This window comes from Triturus cristatus, chromosome 2_2, assembly GCF_964204655.1.
Source record: "Triturus cristatus chromosome 2_2, aTriCri1.1, whole genome shotgun sequence".
Classification (NCBI taxonomy): Eukaryota; Metazoa; Chordata; class Amphibia; order Caudata; family Salamandridae; genus Triturus; species Triturus cristatus.
The window spans coordinates 805,127,959-805,152,818 of record NC_140582.1 but is presented as its reverse complement, the minus strand read 5'-3'; the positions used below and the strand labels follow the sequence as shown (position 1 = coordinate 805,152,818).

Here is a 24,860-nt window from a genome sequence, read left to right as displayed (position 1 = left end):
GCTTTTGTACATAGCCAGGAGTAGTTCAGGGCTAGAAACCCAGAACTTAGCAACGCAAAAAAACACTTAATAAATCACTGCCCAGTCAGTGTGTTTTCGCCAAAAAGGAAAAGTACTTTAATAGACACACAACTAAATTCTATGCACAAAGTTACAAAATCGTATGTAGATTTACAAATTGATACCCCTTCTAGAGGGCTCGCAGCATAACCAGAGGGCAAACCACCTAAGCTAAATTAATGTCACGGGGGCCACTAACCCCTTCAATCTCATCTGTTCCCACCATCTCGGAGGTAAAGTGTGACAATTTGTGCACCAGCACGAACTAAACCTCATATACCCTTTTAAACATCGATAGCAAAATCATATAAAGCTATTCATTACTAAAAGGGCATACCAAAAGGCTTAGTCAGAGGTATTCAGAATCAGAAAATACTGCCTTTGGCAATGCAGGTTTCACTTCAAATTATAAACTTATTAGGTATATCACCTTTGCCTTTCGCCATAATTAAATACATTCTTTTGGCTTTGACATAAGTTGCAAACAGTAAGGCGCACAGTTTTATCATTAACATTTGTTGTTTAAAAAAGAGCGTCTAATAACCACTCCTAACCCCACTAAACAATAGGCCAGCGTTCCCAGGGCCTCCTGAACAGGCCGAAGCGGCTTCTTGACGGCAGGTGGCCTGCCCTTCCACGGCACCCACTTTTTTCCTCCTGAGAACTTGTAGTGTCCAATTTTGTCCCTCGTAAGGGGGCTTTCGTGGGTCATGCTGCTGCTCTAGGCAACCTCCAAAAACCCATTTGTATACTGAGGAGGTGCACCTGGCTCTTGGGAGCCCCCGCTGATCCTAATAGTCATTTATGGGTGTTCTGTTGCGACATTCCAAGGAGAATTATTTCTTTTTTGCAGTCGTGAAGTTAGGATTTTTAATTTTAAGAACACAACAAACATTTTATTTTTATGAAGAAGCTCCGGTTTTACTCCCAGGCAACCATCATACGGCTTCCCTGCTTGCTACTTTCTTTTTAACCCCCCATCTCTCATGCATAAACAGCTTTCTTTTCAAATCGATCGAGTATTGCGCCAGGGTGGGTGTGGGCACACATGCCGACCAGCGTTCACGGGCCAAAATAGGAAGGCTCTTCTGCAGGGGAGTCTGGCCTCCCCAAGCACTCAAAGCCCTGTAGTCAACCCCCACTGGAGGGGGGGGGGCCTGATGTACCGCACAGACCATACTGTTCTATCTGTCATCTAATCTCTTGCTTCTAGTGCCTCAATTTGGTTTTCTCCCCCACTACAGATCATCAGATGTTTTTTCGTTAACGCCAAGATGCTGCTTGGAGTGAACGCTGGGCTTTATAAATACCATCATTCATTCATTCATTTATTCGAGTACGTCAAACTAGCTGGTCCTTCCTCTGTTCTTGCAGACTCTTTCTCAGTCTTCTGAACCTTTGCAGTGACTTCAGAAGGGAGGTAGAGCTCCGTGCGATCGATGAGGCACCCACCCGTTGAGCCTTCATCCCTCTACTCGTTTTATTTCTACCAGGGACCTACTCTGTGCTTCTCTTCACTGTGGAAAGTATTTAAAGACTACTGTGTTCTCCAGAAATGAGATGCATTATCGATGACATTTCCTTTCACCTTGGCCTGCCTTTTCCCTTCCAAGCACCCCAAAGTGATGCACAGCTGAGGATCAGGGAAAGACATCTGGGCCCGCCTGGACTTCAATCTTGGGATCATCCTTCCCCTAGATTAGCAGGTAAGTTTATGATAACGGCTAAGGAGACTCCAACCCTGTCCCCTTCCTCTAGCAGGTGAGTTGTGCCTGTTGTGCCCTGGGGTCTTTGTCTGCCATCTAGTGCAGCAGTGTAATTACAACAGTTCAAGGCACGCATTTTATCAATGGCAAATCCCATTAGAAAAATATGCTGAATCAAAGTTTTTTAAGGGATCCAAACATGTCACAACTGACCTTATATTTGGATTCTAGACCCACAAATGTGTATTCGAGGCACCGACCCTGTTCCAAGCAACAACAAAAAACTGTTTATTTGCATACTACCATATAAAGAGTACAGCCAAACCATTCCACAATATACAGAGTCAGGCGAATTGGTGCAGTTCCTCCCAGTTTACAATTACAGTCTACAATATAGTCTTGGCTCTATCTCCATGCCCAGTGTGACCTGTCAAGCGATATCAGGCTGTGCCAGAGACCAGTCTTCCTCGCTCCACCTACACATGTGCAAGTGTCATGCTCAACCTGCTCAGAGTCCATTATCCCAGCTGACATTTTAAAAGTTGGCGGTCGAGGTTACAACTCAGTTCCATTTTCCACAGAGAAGTAGAATGGGTGAGTTGCCAGTACCAGATGCAACACCCCAGCAGAAGAACAAAAAACTGAGGCCCAAAAGCAAACAACTGAGGGTCTTCACAGGCAGAATCCACTTACTTACAGGCGCGTTTTATGCAGATGTCTTATTGGGTACACAAGCTGTCCAGAGAAGATATCATGGAGTAGTCTGACAAACCAAGACAACTCTGTATTGAGTTCCACTCAACAGACGCACAGAGGAAAGACCAATGTTCATTAAACAATCAGTTTACAATGAAGATGACCCAAAAAAGTCATCACAGGAGCACGGCTGGAACTCTAGACTAGAAATCTACAATCAAATGCTTACTTTTAGGTATGGACTCGCTCCTAAAATGAGATTCAAGCAGGTTGGGGACCAGTCCACAAATCTTATAGGTTTAACTCTTCAACACTCGTTTAAGAGGTCTGTACTCAGAATGGCAAGCAAAACTGCTTTCCTCAAAGTGTGAATTCAGTTTCTCAAAGCCCTACACAAGCCAACATTTCCCTCTACAAGCTCCACAATAAGAGTGCAAAGCTCCCAAACTCTTTGAAACCCTTTCATGATGCACTGGGATGGAAGCAGCTACTTGTAAAGTGTCAGGAGTCATTTGATTTTACTTACAGAGAGCATGCACATTTTTTGTCAACGTGGCCATAAAGGTTAAGGAGCAGACATGTTCTCAACTCCACAGATGCTCTTTGAGGATTGTGTGTAGTCTGGTTCGGCACTTCAAAAACCTCTCTTAAGACAACTGTATAGTCATACACTTTGTTTTGGAGAGTAACTACCTCAGTTTAAAGATTTTAAAATCTATTTACGCTCATTACCCTACTAGTTGTGTGTAACCATGCACAAGAGTTACACATTGTATTAAAATAACAAGCAGTTTTCATAAAAACAAAACTAAAAATACTTTTTAGATTTAGCTCAATCGGTGGCGTTTTAGGGACATTTGTAAAAACTTACAGAAATTCAACATGAAAATTGACTAAAGGGTTGCAGTGCAGTTTTTAGGTCGAGCATAGAGCAGCGCATGCGCTGCTTGCTCGACTTTTAGTAAGGGGGTTTTCAAAGTGCTACCCACTAGCTTTTCCTGGCCTAAAGCTTGCATCATACATGTGCGCGTGAACGCGCGCAGCCGCCATCTGCCTTTTTTTTAATCTCATTAAGCCTTGTTTTACAGACACGAGCCGTCATGGCTCATTAAGTGCTTTCACGCACGCACACAACTCCCTCCGCCTCTCCCGCTGCAGCCCCCATCTATGCATTCCGCGTGGCCAATGCTTGTTTAACAAAGGTCCGTGTGGCCCCGGAAGACTCTGGACACGCTGCAACGTCTGCTTCATTATTTATGAAACCTGCCTTTGATCATTCCGCTGACTCGGACCTTAGGGGCAGTGTGAGGGCCACTTAAAACTGCATTGCACGATCACAGACGGCTGCATTACTCAACTCAGGCGTGGGGGACCCAGCGAGGTCCCCCCCCCTGAATTCTGCGGGGTTTGTGTGCCTTCGCTTTTCCTCCACATACCGTGGGGACACTGATTTTCTTGAACGGGCAGCAGGACAGGATAAATCCTCAACATACATACCCCCTTCAGTGCTTCGAGACACAGGTTGGTGCATTGGCCATAAACAAATTTCACTAAAGCAGTACCGACAGACGGTTCTTTTAAACACTCTTTACGACCAAGCAGCAACTCTCAATTATATTGATTGATAAACCCCATCCTGTTTTTGTGACTTGAAAGGAAACTGTGTTCAGTTGTAAGGAGCAGTTTATTTCCATTCCGGGCAAAACCTACTGTCGACTTGCAGGCTAAATTTCACTTCTGATTTCAAGCAATGAAACTTGGGGTTCCTATTGTAAACGCGCAAGGTCAAAGTGTCTGGGTTGCATGCTGCATTTGAGCTAGTGAGATTTACAACTGCATTGATAGAAAAACAATGTGAAATCTTATATTCAGCCAGGAATAACGTTTTCACTTTCAAGCACAGCATTCACTCTCAACGTCGAATTAAAGCACCTTCAATTTTCAAAGTAGCAAGCCATTATAAAATAAAAACTGAATGAAATTGTTTTAACTCAGTCATTAGAAAGGTGCAGATCTTTGCAGTGAACAACCCCTGCTCCATGTGGAAACACCAGATAACACCTAAGCCCTCCAACCCATTTCCCATCTGCTCCTGGAAAATGTCAAAAATGTAAATACTCTTATCTACAGACCAAATTCACTAACTTTTAATTCTATAAGCGGTTTAAGTTCTGAACGCCTATGTTTGTGAATTTGCAATATTTGCAAAGGTTTTAAAAAATGAATAGAATAAAACTTCAGCTATTACTAAGTTTGTGATACAAACGTTCCACAGAATCCTATATTGATTTTGCTTCCCCCACCCGCACCCTTCTTCTTTCTCGCTTCTTGCTTTTCCTCCACTTCTACCACACCTCCACCCTCCTTGTCGATTCTCTCCCTCCCCTAGCATTGCTTCTTCTCATCCTGGGGTGAGGATATGGTCTGATGGCTGGAGCTGGGAAACCAATGTTTGAGCCTCAGGGTCGACTCCACATCCTGTGATTCTGGGCAAATTACTTAATCTCCCTGTGCCTACCAAAAAAGCAAGCATTGGCATAACCAATAGGTCTCGCCTTTGGCACCTTATAAGTGTTTAGTTATCCAGCACAATATCCTTGGTGCAACAACATCAACTGTTGCATGGCTAAACACTTATAAGGTCCCAAAGGCGAGACCTATTGGCTATGCCAATGCTTGTTATACTTAGTCACTGGCCAATGCACTGAAATGGCCTCGGAGAGCCCTGCCTGTGACCCTGAAAATCCATCAAAAAGACCTGGGAAATACTGTCTTATTCTAGGCTAATTTTACTCTAGCACTGTAAGGCCAGGCAGGCGAAAGACTGATTGTAATTTGATGGTGTTGTTTACAAGCATTTGCAAATGGAATCGTTAATTAAGCGAAGGATATCCATGAACTACATTAGTAATTCGGATGTTTACCATCGATTTTCCCTGCTGGTATCCTCATTTAACGGATTAATCGACCTTTTTTAAGCCAGGTATAGATCTGTCTAACTACTATACAAAACATCTCCAAAGGTATACTAGTTGCCTTCCAGAACAGTTCAACACATTTTTGACAGCACGTTTGTGTGTTGACCTTTGTTTGAAATTTCCACTTGTTACATTTTGTGTAGGTGTGCTTCTTGATCACTGAAGTGTATTCCTACGCATGGTAGCATAGACCCCTCCCGACAAGACTGCTCCTGAAATGCAGTGGGGCATGGGAAAACGATTTCATAAGCTTTGAATTTCATTTCCTTTCAAAACCTGGTGCTGTGGGATTTTTAAACAAATGATTTCCTGAATTAAAGATTTTGTTATGCCTCTAAAGAATTGCCACGTTTGTGATAAACTAGGATACTTTTGATATAGCTGAGAACAGACCCGCATGTACTGCACTGGTTTGCGTTACAATGGAGCGGAGTGCAATCATAAAGGAATCTGTCAGACAGATGTTGAGAGTACATTTCACTGGGCATGTCCTCATGCAAACTAACCACCCACCTTGGAGGTTAACTGGCAGTGACAGACATTGTATCACTGTATGCCACAACGGTCAATTGCCTAGTTGTTTGGTTGGCTTCCTTTCAAGTGCTGGCTGGAGCACAGAGGGCAGATGGGGTTAACTTATGCCTGCAAAATATCTGTGGGCCAGGGATGATGGTCCATAGAATCCCAAATCAGCATGGGAACCACTACAGTACGTCACATGATCTCGAATATATGTCGTTACTACGCATTCCGTTGCAACGCATGCCTTTACCACGCATGCGTTACAACGAAATGTTTTTTCTTCGCATTGCCCTTACCTCGATCTTGCCTTTACCCCGCTTTTTCTTTTTGGGGGGGGGGGGGGAGACCCCCCAAGCCCCCTTTCTTCTTTTCTTTTCCTTTTTCTTAGGTCTTCGCCGACACTAACGAAGGACTGACGCTTTTTTTCCGACCAGGAAGACGTTTTTCGTGATGACGTTGCTTGCGTGCTAAAGACGTCGTTGAAGCATTACGCGTTGTGAAGACGTTTACGAGGTAAGTGTACCGTTGTAAACGTAACACGTAGAAAATGCTTCGTGGTAAAGGCTGTTTCCCATGATCTCGAAGCACAGGACGAGGAGGAGGATGGTAGATTCGAGGATAGTATCATAGTAATCCCATGGTGCTCTGTGCTTCATATACCGAGCCAACGGATGAAGGCGTACAATAGCAGAACTTCACTTAGGGGCGTGGACATTGGCATAGTGTTTTACATACTTAATGGATGCATTCAACCTGGCAGACCATAGTGCTACACACATCTGAGCGAATAAACTGGCATGGGGATGGTGTATTACATGCTTAGCGGGGTGGAAAGTAACCTGATAATGGTGCTTGACATGCTTGGGGGTGCACACTGGCATGTTAACAGTGTGTTATACATTATGTCCAGCGCCGGACTGGGAACCAAAACTGTCCCTGGCAAAGAGCTCGCCCCCCGATGGGTGTTGGATGTACTGCTGAGCAGTTTGCCAGGGGCGGTTTCGGCCGATTTTGTTATATGGGCCGATTTTCAGCTATGCTGCAAAAACGGCCCTGTAACAAAAACGGCCCCCCAGGGGCCCAAAACCGACCCCTCCCCCGCCATGGCAGCCCTCCGGGGAAATGCCTGGTGCCCGCTGAGGCCAGTCCGGCACTGACTATGTCTGGGAAATGGTAAGACAAAGGTGTTTTACATAAAAGAGGGACGTGAAATGCCATGAAAACTTTTTTGGGGTTTCACAAATTGATGGCAATCCAGACAGAGACTATAAACTAGCATGGTAATGTGTAACGTACATACTAGGGAAATGTGGAGACTCCCATGACAACCATGTGTTGCATACTGGATGACTGGCAGGTACTGAAAAAAGGCATGCTGAACTACATATAGTAGGGCAACGTTCATGTCACGTAGCAACTTGTCTCTGGAGCGGACCCCAGTTTTGGCTCTGTAGCACTGTTAGCTCTCTGTGTAGCTCGATCATACGAAGGCCACGTGGACACTGGCATTAGAGCAGTATCTGTAACCGGATAACTCTTTCTTAGTCAGTAGGATCAGCAACAAGTAACCCGCACTAGTCTTAGTATCTTCAGGAGCAACCTCAGCACTCCATGAAACGTGCCTTGGCACAGTGAACAACTCCAAGGCGCAGTAAACATAAGCCATTAGCCTCGAGAGGCTGGGAGTAGCTCTCTGGCTTGACTGAACAGATGACCATGCATAAGTGGATATGCACATTTATATGATTGCATTATCTTGGCAAACAAGACCATCAATTCTATTAATTAATTCATTTTTACACATATATTTTAGGCTATCAAAGATAGGAAAGTGATGGGCAGAAGGTCCTGGCACTGTATGTAAAATGGGTGTTCTTTCACACACGGTTTTCCATCGCCATATGTTTTCCTAGATGACCAGTTCAAAGAGGCCCTGCTTCTGCTGTATCACAAATATTTGCTAGTGCGCCCGGTTTTCTCAAAGGCACATGCATGATTTATTGCTTATGTGAACCATGACAGACATAAATACAAGGCAATATTTCCATTAGTGTCCCTTCAAGCAGACACTGAAATATATAAGATTTACTCTATACATCTCAAAAATGGTCCTTCAAAATTGTATACATTTTTCAACAACAAAAAATCTTAACTGGTTTAGCTTTTCAATGCCTTTTTGAAGAGTTGTGCTTGCTCGCTATGTTCAGTCAGTGCAATGCTGGGATAGCAGGTCTTTAATTTTGATTTGCTGTTCGACATGTGTAATGCACTGTTATTTTAGGTATGTTTCAGACTTTTTTCTGGGCTCTATTGTTTTTTTAATTTTTTTATAAAAGACTGGCACAGCACATACCACAGCGACAATTACCACAACATAAGCATGTAGACTGAATATGCGCATAAGACCAAACTGGATTGTTGAACAGTCACCAAAAACACATCTAAAATAAACATGGAACGTACATGTAGTCAACCACGTACTGTACATGTAATCAACGAAAATACAAAGTTCGAACAGCATTAGCTGTGATAAACAAAACGGATACAGAAAAAGGTAAATAACATGACCAACCCCTCCGGGTTGCAGCAATCAATGCGGCAACAGATGCAGTGGCACCGGGGGCCTGAGGGGGTCACTGGCCCCTCTTTACTAGAGTAGCAGGAGAGGGGTAAGCGGCCTTACAAGTTCCAGGATTTATGTGTGATCAACATTAACAACCCATTAATCTGTTTATACACCAATTATCTGTGTTCAAATAAACGAAGTAAAATTTGCACAAAGCGATGCAAGTCTCGAAAAATACATAAAATAGAGAGTTCTCCCAGCCTCTTCTGTGGTGACATTTTCCATGACACATTACTTCCAACATCTCCACGAATCACGGGCTATGCCCACTTTCTTCAGTGTCATCCATACTGCCCCACCTTGAGCAGTGACAGATCTGAGGGAAACAGCAGGGGCGTTGACAGATCGGATGGAAACAACAGGGACGCCACTGAACGCTGACATGCTGTACAGAAAAGGGAGAAGCAAGTGTGTCTGAACAAAAACAAACAATCCTGAAATAGTTGAACCAGGTTTGGAAAAGAGTTATTTACCCAGATGACGTGATAAAGGCCTCCAGCTGTCGTCTAGGTTTGCACTGTGATTGTTTTTCAACTGCTTCTTAACAGAGTGAAATGTGGAGAGTGGAGTGAGTGATAGCAGGGTTGGCAGGCACACCAAGTTTCTCTTAGTGCTGCTGCCTCCTCAAATATGCTTTGTACAAATCCGTTCAGAAGAGAAAGTGCAGAAGAGAAAGTTCGAACAAGAGATAGTTGCGCTTTTGCATAACCTACACACAGGGCTCGCGGCGACTAAGATTTGGCCCATCAGGAGAATGCACTAAGCACTTTAAGCTGGTGAGAGGGGTCCGCCAGGGATGTATTTTAGCTCCTTTTCTTTTTAGTTTATATATAAATCAATTAGATCGGTTTTTAAGGGCTAACTGTAAAGACGTCCCAAAGATAGGACATAGAACGGTTTCCGCATTGTTGTATGCGGATGATAACATTCTTATGTCCTGGACAACTAATGGCTTGCAATCTATATTGAACCAATTTTATGAGTTTATGGAAAACTTGGGACTAAAAATTCTTTATACTAAATCATATACTATGACTTTAGGCCCCAAAGGCACCAAGACCAGAAAATATGTGATAAAGGATAACATTATAGGCAAGGTGAACAGGTTTAGCTACCTAGGCATACTGTTGGATGACAGACTGCCTGCCCTAGGTGTCATTATTGAAATCACATACTCAATCCTTTAACAGGGTAGCTTTTAGTATCGATGCTTTTTCTAGGCGTTTAGGCCATAGTCACATAAAGTCCATATTACATCTCTATAATGCTAAGTGTTTTCCGGCTGTAACCTATGGGGCAGAAATCTGGGGTTACAAATAGTCTACTTTTAATACAAAGGGCAGAAAACAAATATCTAAGTAAACAGTTACGAATCCCACAGAACGTCCCTGCAGAAATAACACATGAAGAAATAGGGGCAAGTTATATAGCTGACTATATACGTTTGCGCCCAATACTAATATGGTGCTCTATATGGACTAAAAAAGAACTGGAGTTTAACAGATTATTAAGATATTGTTTGAATTTGAACTTTAGTTTGCATATACCATGGTTGAGCTATTTAACAACTACCCTGTCAAATCAGGGCCTATTGTATGCTTTTAATTCACCTGAGAAAATAACCAAATAAGTCATTGCAGGAGTCAAGAAAGCATTTTTCGAGTATACCCAGGAATTCAGATTGCAAGACTCACAGAGTAAATGATGTTGCATACATTTTGCTATGGTAAAATGTTGTAATAACATGGAATTTTATCTAACACTGGATATGCTGGTGAACCATAGAAGTTGTTTAACATATTTCCGACTGTATATGTTCCCGCAGCTTGTAGCAGGATGGCAAAGGCCACAAGACCCCCCTGTTTGTTCCTGAGATGAGTCTTCTGCACTGGACACTTTACACCTCGTACTAACTTGCCCTAAATGGGCTAATTTGCGTCAAAAATATATAAGCCTGGAGCGGAGCTTGCGGACAGCAAGATGGCCGCTTAAAAACCCGGCTCTGTGAAGCCGCCACATAATTCGAACATTATCCTCCTTCTAACGCCTTCGACGTCCCTTCTTCGTTGCTGTACTTGGTTCTAAAGAGGCTGGCACCAGGTTGAGCTGTTCGGGACCTCTCTGCCCATTTGCGTACCGCTGTTACTGCGAGGCAGGGTTGACAGAAATAAACCTAAGCTCAAAGAGAAAGTCAAAAAGCCGTGACACTGCTGGGGCGGACGAAGATACCGCTCTGGACCAACCACCTGACATGGGGGAGGGCGATATCCGCTCCATGTTGATCACAGTGGAAAAAAATCTTCAAGGCAGTCTGGCAGGCCTGGGCAATAAAATAGATGCCCTACTTACCGCATGGACAGAATGTCCGAAAGGATAGACAAGCATGCGGACAGAATAGACATGGCAGAGTGCAGGATCACTGAGGTGGGAGAGGCACAAACATCACTGGACACGAGTCACCTAAAAGTGGAGAAAGCCCTGCAAATCATCCAAGACAAGACCGAAGATTTGGAAGCGCGCTCTGGCCAAAATAATCTGCGCATCACGGGGGTCCCAGAATCGACTTCAACGGGCAATATGGAAAAGTTTATTGAGGCGCTGTGGACCACTCTACTGGGCAAGGAAGTTTTTTCTAACATTTTTGTGGTGGAGACGGAGCATAGATCGCTGGGCCCACGCCCCCCTCCTGGGGCGCCGCCTCGGCCCATAATAGCACAATTGCTGAATTATAGGGACCGCGACTCTGCGTTGGCTGCTGCAAGGTCCAAGGAATCTCTGCAATATGAGGGGTCCAGCATTTCCTTATACCCAGACTTCACGACACATGTGCAAGAAGCGCGTAGACAATTTGCCCCGTACAAGTGCCAAATGAGAGACCTAAATATAGACTACGCCATGATATACCCCGCCAAACTTCGAGTTAACAGAAATGGCTCTTCACGGATTTTCACTGATCCCACAGCTCTGCAAAAAGCACTCAAGGAGTGGACCAAGGAGACTCGAAGAAGCCCGGCACAAGAAGTGCTGGAGGGAGCAGTCGGCGGTGGCCTGGAAGAACAGGACTGAGTTGGACATTGCGGTATTTTCAATAGATGTTTGCTGGGGTGTTGTGTGCTGTTTGGACTTGGTTGGGGGGGCGTGGGTCTGACCAATGAGGGATTATCCTATCGGGAGAGTGGTTATTGGTCACAGTGGTCTTGATCTATTGTTCCAAGTTGGGAGCACTATGTGCAGCAGGGGGAGTACCCTTGGAAGTCACATTGCATTTCATAAAATCTGAACATGTGAGGTAAGTCTTGGTTGCGAAGGCTAGTTCATAATGGCGGTGGATTGCGCTGTGCGCTAGGATAGATCACTGCATATGTTTTTCTGTTGTGCGCAACATCTGCCCTCGTGTGAATTACACTGTTTTTGTTTAAGTTGGGACAGGGAGGGGTGGGATATTGCAACCAACTTAAGCGACACTGTACAAGATCTTTTGCCTTTGGTTGGGGTTGGGTGGGGAACAAATTGTCGTTCAGGGGCAGTTGGGAATAACCTGATGTGGGTGGTGGGTGGGACCGTATTGAGACTCTCATGGACATTTTTTACTAATGTGACACTTTGCAACGTGTTGTACCATAGATGTATTAGACTGGCGATACTAACAGTTTGGCGACTATGCGTAGCACAAACTAATGACAGATACGACTAGGCACCGCAGGGATGATTACCCGGACACTGTCACCGTGCTCACATGGAACGTACGTGGACTAAATGACTATAGGAAAGTTAGCAAGATTTTAAGCTATCTGCACAGGCATGACACATAGATATCGCACTATTGCAGGAAACACACCTCCCGCAGGACAGCCCTATGCTACGCACTAGAGGCTTGCAGGGCAACACACATATGTCTGGAATTACCACACATGCTAGGAGGGTCCTTACGTGGGTGAATCCTAAAAAAGCGTTCAAGCTGGAGCCTTTAGAGACTGACGTGGAGGGTTGATATGTAATCACTAGGTGTAGAGGGAAGGGGATAGACTTGCTTTTGGTTAATGTTTATGGCCTGAATTTTGATAACCCAGATTTTTACAGTAAATTGTCGGACGTGGTGTACCTTCGCATGTTTGGGCAACTCTTATGGTGAGGGGATTTTAATTTGGTTAGAGACCCAACTTTGGACTAGTCTGGCGGACCGGAGAGATGCATATCGGCTTTGGCTAAAATTATGGATGCCACGTTAGTGAGGTTGGACATGTGTGATGTCTGGCGCCAGCGACATTCGGGACAAGGGGGATACACACACTACTCCGCGTATTATGATGTCCACACAAGGATCGACTACTGGTTTGCGACTAGGCAACTACTTACAAATATTAAGACTTGTAAGATTCTACCTCGTACTTATTCTCAACATTCCCCCCTTTTATTGGTGCTTGACTCTCCTAAGGCACGTATTCCCCCCGTTACCTGCCGATTTCCCCCCTATTCTCTACTGGACGCTGTCTTTAAGGAAGAAATGGCCACGGATATTGAACTGCTCTTTCAGAAAAATGTGGGGTCAGTCTACTCCTTCCAGACTGTATGGAAAACATTCAAGGTGTATATAAGGGATGTAGCAATATCCAAACATGCGGGTGTCCAAGTCGATCCGCAATAGACTTGCTGATCTAGAGCGCAAAATATTGACATTGGAAAAGTACCTGCTAACTGGACCTGATGAAGCGCTCACCCAAGAATTGAAACAGACTCTAGAATAATTTCACACAGAAGCAGATACAGAGATTAAACACTTGGGCAAATATGCCACTGCCCGAGTCTATGGTGAAGGGGAACGCCTGGGGGCGGTGCTTGCGCAGCTACTCAAGCAGAGTAGAGACAAGACGGTGGTCCCAGAACTCAGAACTCCAAAACGGAGACACTTAATTGACAGAAGCGGAGGTTGCGGAGCAATTCCGCGGATACTATTTGGCATTATATGCCTCGAGAGGCGGAAGTATGGACGAGCATATGCTTGACTATCTAGGGAGGAAATACTGCTTGCCCTATCTAACATGAAGGCGGGAAGTGCACCTGGGGGGATGACCTAACAGTAGCCTTCTATAAGGCGTTCCTTGACCTCTTATTGCCGCAATTGACAACGCTCTTTGAAGATATGTGTGTTACTGGTACGATGCCACCTTCTATGAGAGAAGCGATTATAGTTACTATCCTCAAGCCGGTTAAGTCTCCGGATAACTGTGCCTCGTATCGACCTCTATCCCTAATGAACGTTGATACAACAATCTTCACAAAGTTGCTAGCCAACCGATTAATCCCAATTGTGCCGACTTTAGTGGCCCCGGAACAGGCAGGTTTTGTGCCGGGTAGAAATCGGACGTATAACTTACGTACGGTGTACGCCGCTTTGCAGCATACTAGGCCGGAGATACCCGCCTTAGTGGTCTTTTTTGATATGGAGAAGGCGTTCGACTCTTTCGAATGGTCCTTCTTGCGGCAGGTTCTCCTGAGAATGGGGGTAGGCGTGGTATTTATCGAGCTGCTGGGAGTGCTGTATAATTCTCTCACGGCCCGTATAAAAATCGTCTCCTTGGTTACTAACAAATAACCAGAGGTACAAGACAGGGCTGCCCCCCCATTTTATATGCCCTAGTGGCCGAGCCCCTGGCTTGTGCGCTTAGGGAGTATCATAACCACATAGGCATACGTTTTCCGAACTAAAACTTGATTGTCTCCACTTACGCAGACAACACATTATTGTATGTCCGCAATCCCGAGACCAACCTGTCTCCGGTACTGCGGGAGGTTGTGCTCTTTGGCTCCATGTCTGGCCTACGTGTCAATTGGAATAAATCCATTATGTTTCCCTAACACCCGCCACAGCGATTTTCGAACACGAATACCCACTGCAGTGGTCCACAGATGCGGTGCGATATTTGGGGGTTAAATTACACACAGACTCCGAAGTGGTTTTCAGGGAAAATTATGGTGTGGCAATTAATAAGCTTGAGGAAGACATTGACCGATGGGTACGCCTCCCAGTGTCCTTGATGGGTTGAGTGTCCCTTATGAAAATGGTTATATTACCACGCTTCCTATTTCTCTTCGCGAATATACATATGGTATTACCACAAGTGTTTTTTCAACGCCTTAAGTCCCTTATGATACACCTAGCCTGGACTGGCAGGCAGGCCCACGTCACTTGGCAAATACTTACACTACCGTATTCAATGGGGGGGACTAGGGGCACCCGATTTGGACTTGTACTATAGAGCTGCACAGAGTGCACATGCATACCATTGGATACACGGACCGTTCGAAATTCCACACGTCCGTATAGAAACAATAGTTGCAGCTCCTAAGCCTCTTCCATCCTTGCTGTTTACACCCTCTGATCGGAGGACAGGGATAGTTGATTCACTTAACACAGTTACGCACGCCTTGCACTACTTACTGAAATTACAGGCAGGGACTATACTCTATTCCCCAGTGGCCCGCTTCGAATGGTGCCGATGGCTCGCACCATGTATGGACAAAGGGGTTTTGACAGCACTACAGACACTATGCTCATCGCATAGGTGACCTCTTCATTGATGGTGTGGCTCGGAGATGGGGAGACATGGTAGAGGATGAGGACACACCGGCACTTATCACTAAATTCCAGTTCCACAGAGTTAGACATGCACTTAGTGAGCTACTAGGAGACGACAGGGCAGAACCCCCTGAGGTGCAAGCCTTGACAACTCTCATTAAAGCGCAAACACCCACTAGGATGGTGTCTAAGATTTATCACATCTCGATGTCTAGTAGGAGGTACAAATACACTAAAGCAAGGCTGGCTTGGCAGCGAGACTTACAGAGCGATATTACAGACGACATATGGACATACTGCTGCATAAGCATAAAGCGTATATCCTTGAACGGGAGACAGACTGATTTTAAATTTCTTAACAAGGTTTATTATACACCAGAGCGACTGTATCGATATGGCTTAAGAGAAGAGTCTACATGTGATAGGTGTAATGTACAGTCTGCTGATATTTTTCATTTAGCCTGGGTATGTCCAGGGATAGCTCATGTTTGGGGACTGATTTTTGTTGAATTGAACCGAGTCACGGAACTGTCGTTAATGCCGGACCCGAGGCTCGCTTTGCTTGGGTACTCCAAACCTATCCCTAAGGCGAAAAGAAGGCTAATAGATATGGGCTTATTAATTGCAAAAAGAAGTGTGGCAATATGTTGGTTGCGTGGACCTCCTCTTACACTGGCTCAGTGGTCAAGAAATATGCTGTTTTGTTGCACCCAAACTGAAAATTATATTGATATGTTACCACCACGTAATAGGCCAAAGATCTTCTGGGCTTTGTAAGACATTTGTAGCGAACAAGGATACAACTGAGGTGAGCACCGGTAATGCGGTATACGATGCCACTCCCTCTGGTCTCCAGAGCGAATAGCAGAGATGAAACTATATTGTATGTATTATACGCTGCAATGTTGTGCCCTCATGAAGCGACGAAAATGGGTATGAGGAAATGTGTGTCGCCAAGTTGTAAACAGTCATGTGGTCTGTACAACACTTTATTGATTCATGTATGGTACTGCACTGTTTAGATGTGAATTTCCACTGCGAAGAAGAGATTACTGTAGGTGTCTCATGTTAAGTTTGTATAAAATTAATAAACATATTTAAAAAAAATATATAAATAAGCCTAATATTTGCACATCTGAATTTTAATAAAGCAAGATCAGCCCTTTTATATTTACAATTCTTAGATAATTTTAACGTTTGCTGGTATGTGTCGAGATTTTTAATAGCTGTGTATTATGCTGATGCTTGAGACTGAATCGTATAGAACTCACTTAATGATATTAACTGATGTTCTTAATATTTTTATCCGATTGTTTTTACTGTACTTTAAGGATTGTCAAAGTCAATCGAATAAAGTAATTATTGATTGATTGAACAAGAGATACATGAGTTGGGCCATGTTGAAATCTTTCAAACTCGCGTGGTTGCTCCTTTTGCTGCATCGTCAGGCCCCTGTTGCTGTGCTCTTCATCCACACCAATGCTCCACTTTTTGCAAGGTTAAGTACAACACATACGGCCATGGTCCAGGTTGAGGCATCAGAAGCACAGGGACTTCCTTTCTACAACCATAACTTTTGGACACCTCACTTTTTCCCATTAGTCGTCCATAGGTAAAATAGGACTGTAAAGTGACGTTTTAACGCATGAAACAAATACTTATGAGAGGATTTGTATTACACTAAGTATGACACTTAGTTGAGTTATCAGACTCTGAGACTGCTTTGCGGTCGGCGTTCATACACATGCCTGGTATACATGTCTTCAGCTGATCTTCCCCAACTGACTTATGCCATCCCAAAACTCTCATACATAGATACTGCTAAAAAATATATATATTCTAAAAATATCTTGACTGTACTCTTCTTTCCATGACCCAGAAAGGCTGACTTACTGTCAGTGAACTCCTCAAACCTGCTCATCGAAGCATTTGCCTAGTCTGACACGACAAGGTTAGAGCTCAGGAGCAGTGTTGCGACAAGGCCCTTTCTAGCTCACCACCCGGCATCAAGGCGTTTAGAACATATGTAGAACTACAGAAATGTTAAAAGATTAACAAAGCAATGCAACAACATTTGTGATATAAGACGACAAGAAAGACTGACCTCTACAATGTCATCATCGAACAAAAGCCAGAAGCCATGACTCTTCACAATGGTGATGTAATGTCCGCGGTTAGGGCCGCTGAGAAGAAACAAATGTAAACGTCAGAAATGCATACATCCCACACACAAGAACAGATCTTCGGTCAGGACATGCCTCAGTTTGCACATTTAATACAACGCCACTAACAAAATTGCTTCCCTTGTCAACGGTTAGGTTTAAAACACAGGTAGTTAGTTCCCTTAAGTGTTCCACTAATAATAAAAAAAAAGTCATCTTCAAATTTTAATGTTAACTAGAGTTTACACAGAGGCAGCACGTAGCTTAACCCTATGGAACTTTGCCACTGCACATGAAAAAGCGTCAAAAACAAAGTGAAATGTGGAATACTCATTCAGACATTCACCCTTCCGAAGTAATACCTCTCTGCCTTCCACTGCACTGAAACATTGTTCTTAACTCTACCACAAGGCTAATGGAGGTATGCTAACAAACCAAAATCATACAAGTAATATTCCAAAACATTTTATCAGATCAAATTATAGACGCTTTCTGTATTTAATGGCATTTTCCACAGACACATTCAATACATATAGCTGAAAGTTAATTAAGTTGTTGTCCTCAGAGCACAAAACTATACATTATATGAGGGAAAGTTCTGCTGGGGTGTCAGACAAAGATTGTAGTCATCCTCTGGTCTCTTTAGAGCCACAACAAAGTGCATACAATCGAGATCAGATGTTTTATGGCTAGCCATGTTTTTGATGAAGCTAGCTCAACCAGGCACAAATACTGCTAGCCTGACGGCCAATACACCCAAAAGGCTGGAGCAGGGACAGTCAGGAACAGATCTGGGCCCCTTGTAGATCCATGCAAGGCGGCCGTGTTTGTCTGCAGAAAACGACTCCAGTCATGCAGGCCTCCACACGACACCAGAAGATTTAAAGCGCATGAATCCTTTGGGTCGATCTTCATTAGGTTTACTTATTTATGCAATTTTACAGAGTGAACGTTGCCCATGGGCGTTTCTGAACTTTATAATGAAGTCCAAAACAAATTAAAAGGTTAAAGAATGTTATATCAATGAAAATAATAAAACAAGTAAACAGTAGCAAAAAAAAGCTCCAGTATGGCCACTAACTTGCAAGCAATCCAGAAACAGCAAAAAATAGATCCCAACGTGGAGTTATGGCGTGCTCAGTGCAGTAACTAGCGAATTTAAGTGTATTATCGCATTTGTGTCAAAAACACAATTCAAGTTTGAACTATTTTTCCCTAGTGAATATATTATATACAAACATTTATGTGTGTATATTATACAGTCACAGGTACCACTTTGTAGTTCTAGTTAGGTCAGAGATTCCATAGAAGAAAGTTTTTTGTTTTGGCGCCATTTCATGAATCCGTGCATTTCTTTTCAAACAAGAGTTCATCCACCTCGCTCCCTTATCAAAAGGTTTGCGCTGGTCCATCAAGTGGGGGCAGTAAAAATGGGGGCCACAAAAGTGTGATTTCCCATGCTAATTGAGATCATAAGCAGTGCATGATAAGGGCACACAGTATAGTTAGTTTTCTGTTTTTTTTATGTTAGCTTGTGCCTTACTCAAATACCTAACTATAACGTCACTTTAGCAGTTGTTTTTTCAGTGTGTATATAAGAAAAGAAGCTATAGTTATGGTTAAGCCAGACTTTTCATTGGAAACACATTTTTCGTTTTCTTATTAACTGTGGCGTGATTCGACAAGCCTGTATGAAATATTCCAGAACAAAAGCACATCCACTCTGAGTTCTTCATGGCAAGTTACGTGCAGATCTGTTAAGCGGTGGCATAAGGAAGGGGGGGGGAGGGGGTGTACCACAAGTGGCATTTCCCATTTTACCTCACATAGAATTTTTTTGCTTCTCTATAGAGAATAAGCTGAACTTAATTACAGCGATCTTGGCATGCAAATAGAATACTTACTCAAGGAAGTGCTTTTGCATATTTTGGTGTAAATCTGTTCAGTATTTCGGGAAATGGGGGTTTACTAGTGTCCTGGTCTAGGCATGAAGAGATAAGCTTTAGTGATACCTGGTCTATTAATTTGCAGCTCTTCTGTGGATTCGCGAATCCACAGAATATTTGAGAATCCAGTTGAAAAACGTACAGGCACATCATTAGACTAGGGAGCATTTCCTCACTTTGTCCATTATGGGTTTGCGAATCAGTCATACGATGATTGGCTGCAAAACAACTAGGTGATGAAATAAATGCTTGAATTACTATCAGCCACTGGAGGATGATCCCTCTGGACTGTATTCCGGAACATTGTTTTTCACCCACTGTGCCATTCTAGACTGAGACTTGCCTTATGCACATCAGCCTTGGTCTTGCTCCAATAGAACAGTCCAACCCGAACTGCCAGGCCACCTCCAGATGGGTACATGAGAAACCCTAGACTGGTTTCGACCTACTTAGATCGCATTAGTGATACCATGCTCACTGTCAACTGGAGCCACGCTAGACAGGTTTCGACCTACTAAGGTCTTATCAGTGAAGTATAGCTTGAGTCCTATAGGACAGTACCCATGTCTGGGCATACTCGTCTCACTGTGGCACTGGAACCAAGCTAGATATGACTGATGAGCGCCATTCAGGGTGAAACACGTCTTGAGTTTCTAGTGTTCCAGTTCAGGGAGGACCTGACCTGGCAGTTGAGACTTTACTGTTCCTATGGAGGAGGGTCAAGGCTGATTTACATATGGCAGAGTCCAAACTACGTGGCATACTGGGCAAAAGAACAATGGGTTGGAATGCTACCCCGAGCAATTGCCAGCGGTTAGGCTAATTGCAAGCATGCCTCACATCACCTTTTGTCTGTTAGATGATTGGCTGACCATCATAAAAAAAAATTGTTGCATCCACCATTATCAAAAACTGTGCACACAGGACTAGGCTGGTAAAAAATTAAAAGTAAAAGGGGACGGTGAACTTACTCTGACCCCGAGGCCCATGTGGGAGGCAACAAAGGGACCCTCGCAATAAAAAAATCAAAAAAATATTTGAATTGCATTTGTGAATCCTATGCTGAATTAGAAATTATGGATCATCCCCGGGCCCTACTTCGAAGCTTGGCCAACCACCACACATAACAGTTAGCCTCACATGGCGGACTCGAAGAAGGGCATATGCTCTGGCTCGCTCCCATGAGCACAGCCAAAGGAGTACTGTGGGTGTTTGCTGCCAGCACAGAGTTGGTGCAAGACCTGGCTCTGTGGCCAACTTCTGCTGCACACAGCCAAAGGCCTTTGGCTACTTGTGGAGTTTTGGGTGCAGGGAACCCAACTTTGCTTGTAGTTACGTTGTATAGTTTGCTTCCACTGGGACCACTCCCTTTTTGTAGTGTTATTGTGATCTGGCTGATCAAGGTTTTCCTTGCCAGTGTGGGCCCAATTAAGTGTGAGTGGTGCAGGTGTAAGGTAGGTTTCCCCTACAGTGGTGTTTTATAGTATGGATACAGAGCTTGCAATACTCCTACCTAACCCGAGCAAGTCCGTTATCTCTGCAGGTGGCTCTGCAAAGTGAAGGGAAGGTACGGGTCTTCCTGCCCACCGCATAACTTGTGTGAGCTATGTCAGTATTAACATGTATAGGTTTATCTATAAGAGAAACAGGATGGATATATGGATGTAGATAGCTACGCACACCAGCAGATGGCTAGACAGACAGGTACGCGCTTGTCAAAGGATAAATCAGTGGCGCAAGGCCTGTCTTTGCTGTCTGTAACCAATGGAGATAAATCTACTGTCTGCTCACCGAGTCAAGTGATGGTAAGTTCTGCTGTCTATGACATAGTGCTGTGTATATTACCAGGTTTACATCCACACACCATGGAACTGCATTGAAAAAGAGAAAATACGTCTTTCCTTCACCATTTCACGAAGACATCCGAGAGCAGCTATAAGGAAGGTACACTGAAGGAACTCCTGCAGCTGAGAGGATCATGGAAATGTTCTGCAGTGAAGATGTCCCACAGTCGCCCCACACAGGATCTTAAGTAGCAGCAAGCAGAGCCTTGGGGAAGATGGCACCAATTAATTCTTACTGACTACTTTAACCAAAGTGCTGTATATGGGATTAACAAGAAGTATGGGCTGCCGAAAATTAATCTGTTTGCTGACGGGGAGAAATGTAGACTTAAAGTGGAAGTTACCGTGTCATCTGACGGCCATCATACGGCCAGTGCTGACTGGTTTGACAGTAGTAGTAACTCTCTAAACATTTCATTGAATCTAGCGGGGTTGACTAACACAAAAGGGGTTACTGCAATGTAAGAGGTACATAAGAACGCAGAGTCAATCGGATGTGGGGAACTTAGAGGCAGTTTAAGTGGCAGTAGTAAAGGGTGATAGGAGGGGCTGGCCACTGGAAGCGCATTGATTCAGCACCTAAAAATATGAAGGTTTCTTCAGAAAGAGAATGTAACCAGTGCGAAACATCAAGAGCTGGAGATAGAGTTTGATTAGGAAGAAGAGGTACGGACTGTGGCAATAATTATGGTGAAAATGGATTAAACAAAACGGTTTTGTAGGAGATCACAAACAACCTTTATTAAGTGTGAATGACTGATTTAAATATTTAATATTTGGCTCATTAGGTAAATTGCTTCCAAAACGTTATTTTCCAGTACTTGTAAGCCTGTTTATTAAAGAAAATAGATAAAAATAGAACAAAAAAAGGACTAATTAAAATCAGATAGTTTCCCTACTGCTACAACTAATATGACTTATTTGGCAGATTAATTTCCAAACTGTCTCCATGGCCTACCACCTCGTGAAGTTATCACACTTCCGTTCTCAGTTAATGTTTTTTTCTGAAATGAAATATTCCTTATGCCGCAGAACACCACCCAACAAGCAGAATGGTTAAACGAAACCCTAAAACAAGATCTGAGTCGCTTTGCATAAGACCAACAAGAATCATCGAATCATTATGTGGATCTCGAGAACCCTGTGCAGAGATATCACAGTTTGGTTTGTTAGACAGGAGTGAATATCAGTTCTTGTGTGAGGGAGGGCGCCTACACTATTATAAGGTTCTGCTATCTCGATCAAAGAAGTGTAAAAAATGGATTGCTAAAGACAGTTCTGATCCGGTAACGTGGGTGTGTGAGGGTAAAATACACGAAGTAATGGAACCCAAGAGCCAAACAAGATCAGCATTGATGTTTTGGGCTTCTTTATGCACTCATCGGGCCTAGAGAATTGAACATTGTGTCCTACAATCAGACACCTAATATATGTAAAAAAAACAACAACAAAAACAGGGACCTGGAGTATACCGGAACGATAAAAGAACGGTGTCCCTAATTAAAAGGTAGAGCAAAAGGATTTGTCTGTATAACAAGGCTTATCAAATCATAATTTGAAGAAAATCAAAATAACGTTTTTTTTTTAAGTATTCAAATTGAGGGTCAATGAGAACAAGCGTGATCGGTGCTCATAAAACAGGACACACTAATATTAGTATTGCACCAATTGAGTGCATTACAGGAAATTAGCGCTAGTACGGTTGCTAATGGAAAAGCTTGGACAGACCATAACGGCACGTGCAATCTTCAAACAATGGAATTTGTCTTTTCACAAGCACATCTGACAAATTTCCTGTCTTTCAGGTCTGGAGGACTGCCCCTTCCTGGCAGGCACAAACTCTGGGTTGTCATGTATGGGTGTCAAGGGACATGGGTCGAAGTGACCTGACAGGTCTGTGCTGCGTTATCCCAATCTTCCAGAACTGTGCGGCAATCTGACTATACTAAGAATTTTGGGGTCTATGGTGTCTTAGTAAGCATAATAAACCCTAGCAGGATCTCCCAGCCATGGATGGTCCATATAGATCCAGTGTTACAATGTTTGTTTGACTCTCACACAATGCATAGATGGGCTGTCCTGTTGCAACAGCACTGTCTCAGCCACTTTGGAGTGTGAGAACTGTGGTAACTTGCATGGTTCAGTGGTTTCCAGGTCTCGGGAAATCCTGCATGAAGCCTGCAGCTGCAGTCTTTCTTCCCTCCTGGACTCCTAGCTGTTGCTCCTTGCTCTTTCAGCTCCAAAATGGCAGTCACCTGTCTGAGCGTTTGCTCCTGCTTTTTAAAGCTGCTACACAGTTAGTCGGGTTCAAATTTTCATTCCTGTTTGTTTCCCTTCTTTATAATGGCTGTTTTTTCCTTGATTCATTTCTGGTTTTCCCAATCCTTCGTGTTTCCTGTCATGTGAGGTTTAATCTAATTTCCTTTTCCTGTTCTTTTACTACATAAAGGCTCGCCTCTTTGCTCGTTTCCCTGCTCCCTTCACTTGCTGATCCTGGCTCTTCGCTTCTGAAGAATTCCAAAATCAGATTCCCAGGTTTCTTCAATCATTTGAAGTCTTCATCCACCAAGAAGGTTTTTCACACGTTGGCCGCTTCCTTCTGAGAAGGTGGCAGCTTCTCGAGGGCACTTGCCTACCACATATCCCAGTGTGTGGTGACACTGTAGATTTAGGAAACATTTTCCAGTAAATAACACAGCGGAAGATCTGCAGCCTGATTATGGGTGAGTCCAGACCTTAAAATGCTCCCTTAGTGACCTTAAGAGGTACATTACCCTAGAAGTCATGCATTTCTCCTTTTAAGAGACCAAGAGGCAGAAGCTCAAATGTATTCCTTTACCTTTATCGGGATTTTCTGTGTAATTCCTCAAACACTGCTAAACAGCAGCAATTTTGCCTCTGGATCCCTCAAACAAATAGTTTGTGTTCCACTGCTCCAAAAGTAACGCCTTTAATATTACTATCTGATCATACTTTCATGTTGAGTGGTTCTATCACATAAAGGAATAAAAACAGGAAATATTCCTGTCTAGCCCCCCAGAAAAGTTGGAAGGGTCGGCAAGTGTATCTTATCAACCACCTCCTTAGCCATTGGTAGCCAACAGCTTGTGCCACCATGTTATTAAAGGACCGCCTGAGCCCAAATCTCTCCATCAATTTCATCATAAATAACCAATCTATACTGTTGAAAGCCTTTATCAGCAAACAGACTTCAAAACCCCATGTTTCACCTTTCCCACATGGTGTACCAGCCAACAGACATTATCGCAAGTGTGTCTTCAACAGAACTTTCATGTATATTTTCACATCCAGAGTTAACCATGTCATAGATCTGCAGGTTGTGGAACCCAAATGACCTTACTTCGGCTTGAGGAAAACCACGGTTTGCATCCTCTACAGAAAGGAACAAAACACCGCTGAAAGAAGCATGGCCAGTTTATAGGAGAATGTCCCATAGAATTCTCCACTAACTCTGTCAGGACCTGCTGTGTACCAGACTTAAAATATTTAATAGCCATATGAATCTCCAATTCCTGTATTTGAACCCATATTTGTACAGCTAGTTCCTTCCTTAATCGGGGAAACATTAGACCATCCAAAAGGGTTTTTTGCTTGCCTCTCCACTGTATTCTTTAGAGTAAGAAACTGAACAAGAGGCTTTTACACTGCTATCGAAGATCATTTTTCCACGGTCACCTCTCAGGCCATAAACTCTCGCCTTGTTTCTTTAAGCCTTTGTTTGA

The 24,860-nt window shown here is 43.6% G+C and overlaps 1 protein-coding gene across 1 annotated transcript in view; it reads right to left on the bottom strand.

The window, feature by feature from the left end:
* USP46 (ubiquitin specific peptidase 46) overlaps positions 1-24,860 on the bottom strand; it is a 182,157-nt gene that overhangs the window by 2,617 nt on the left and 154,680 nt on the right. The window contains exon 8 of the mRNA XM_085642106.1: positions 17,270-17,348. Within this exon, the coding sequence (XP_085498232.1) occupies positions 17,270-17,348 (79 nt within the window). The remainder of the gene's footprint in view (positions 1-17,269; positions 17,349-24,860) is intronic.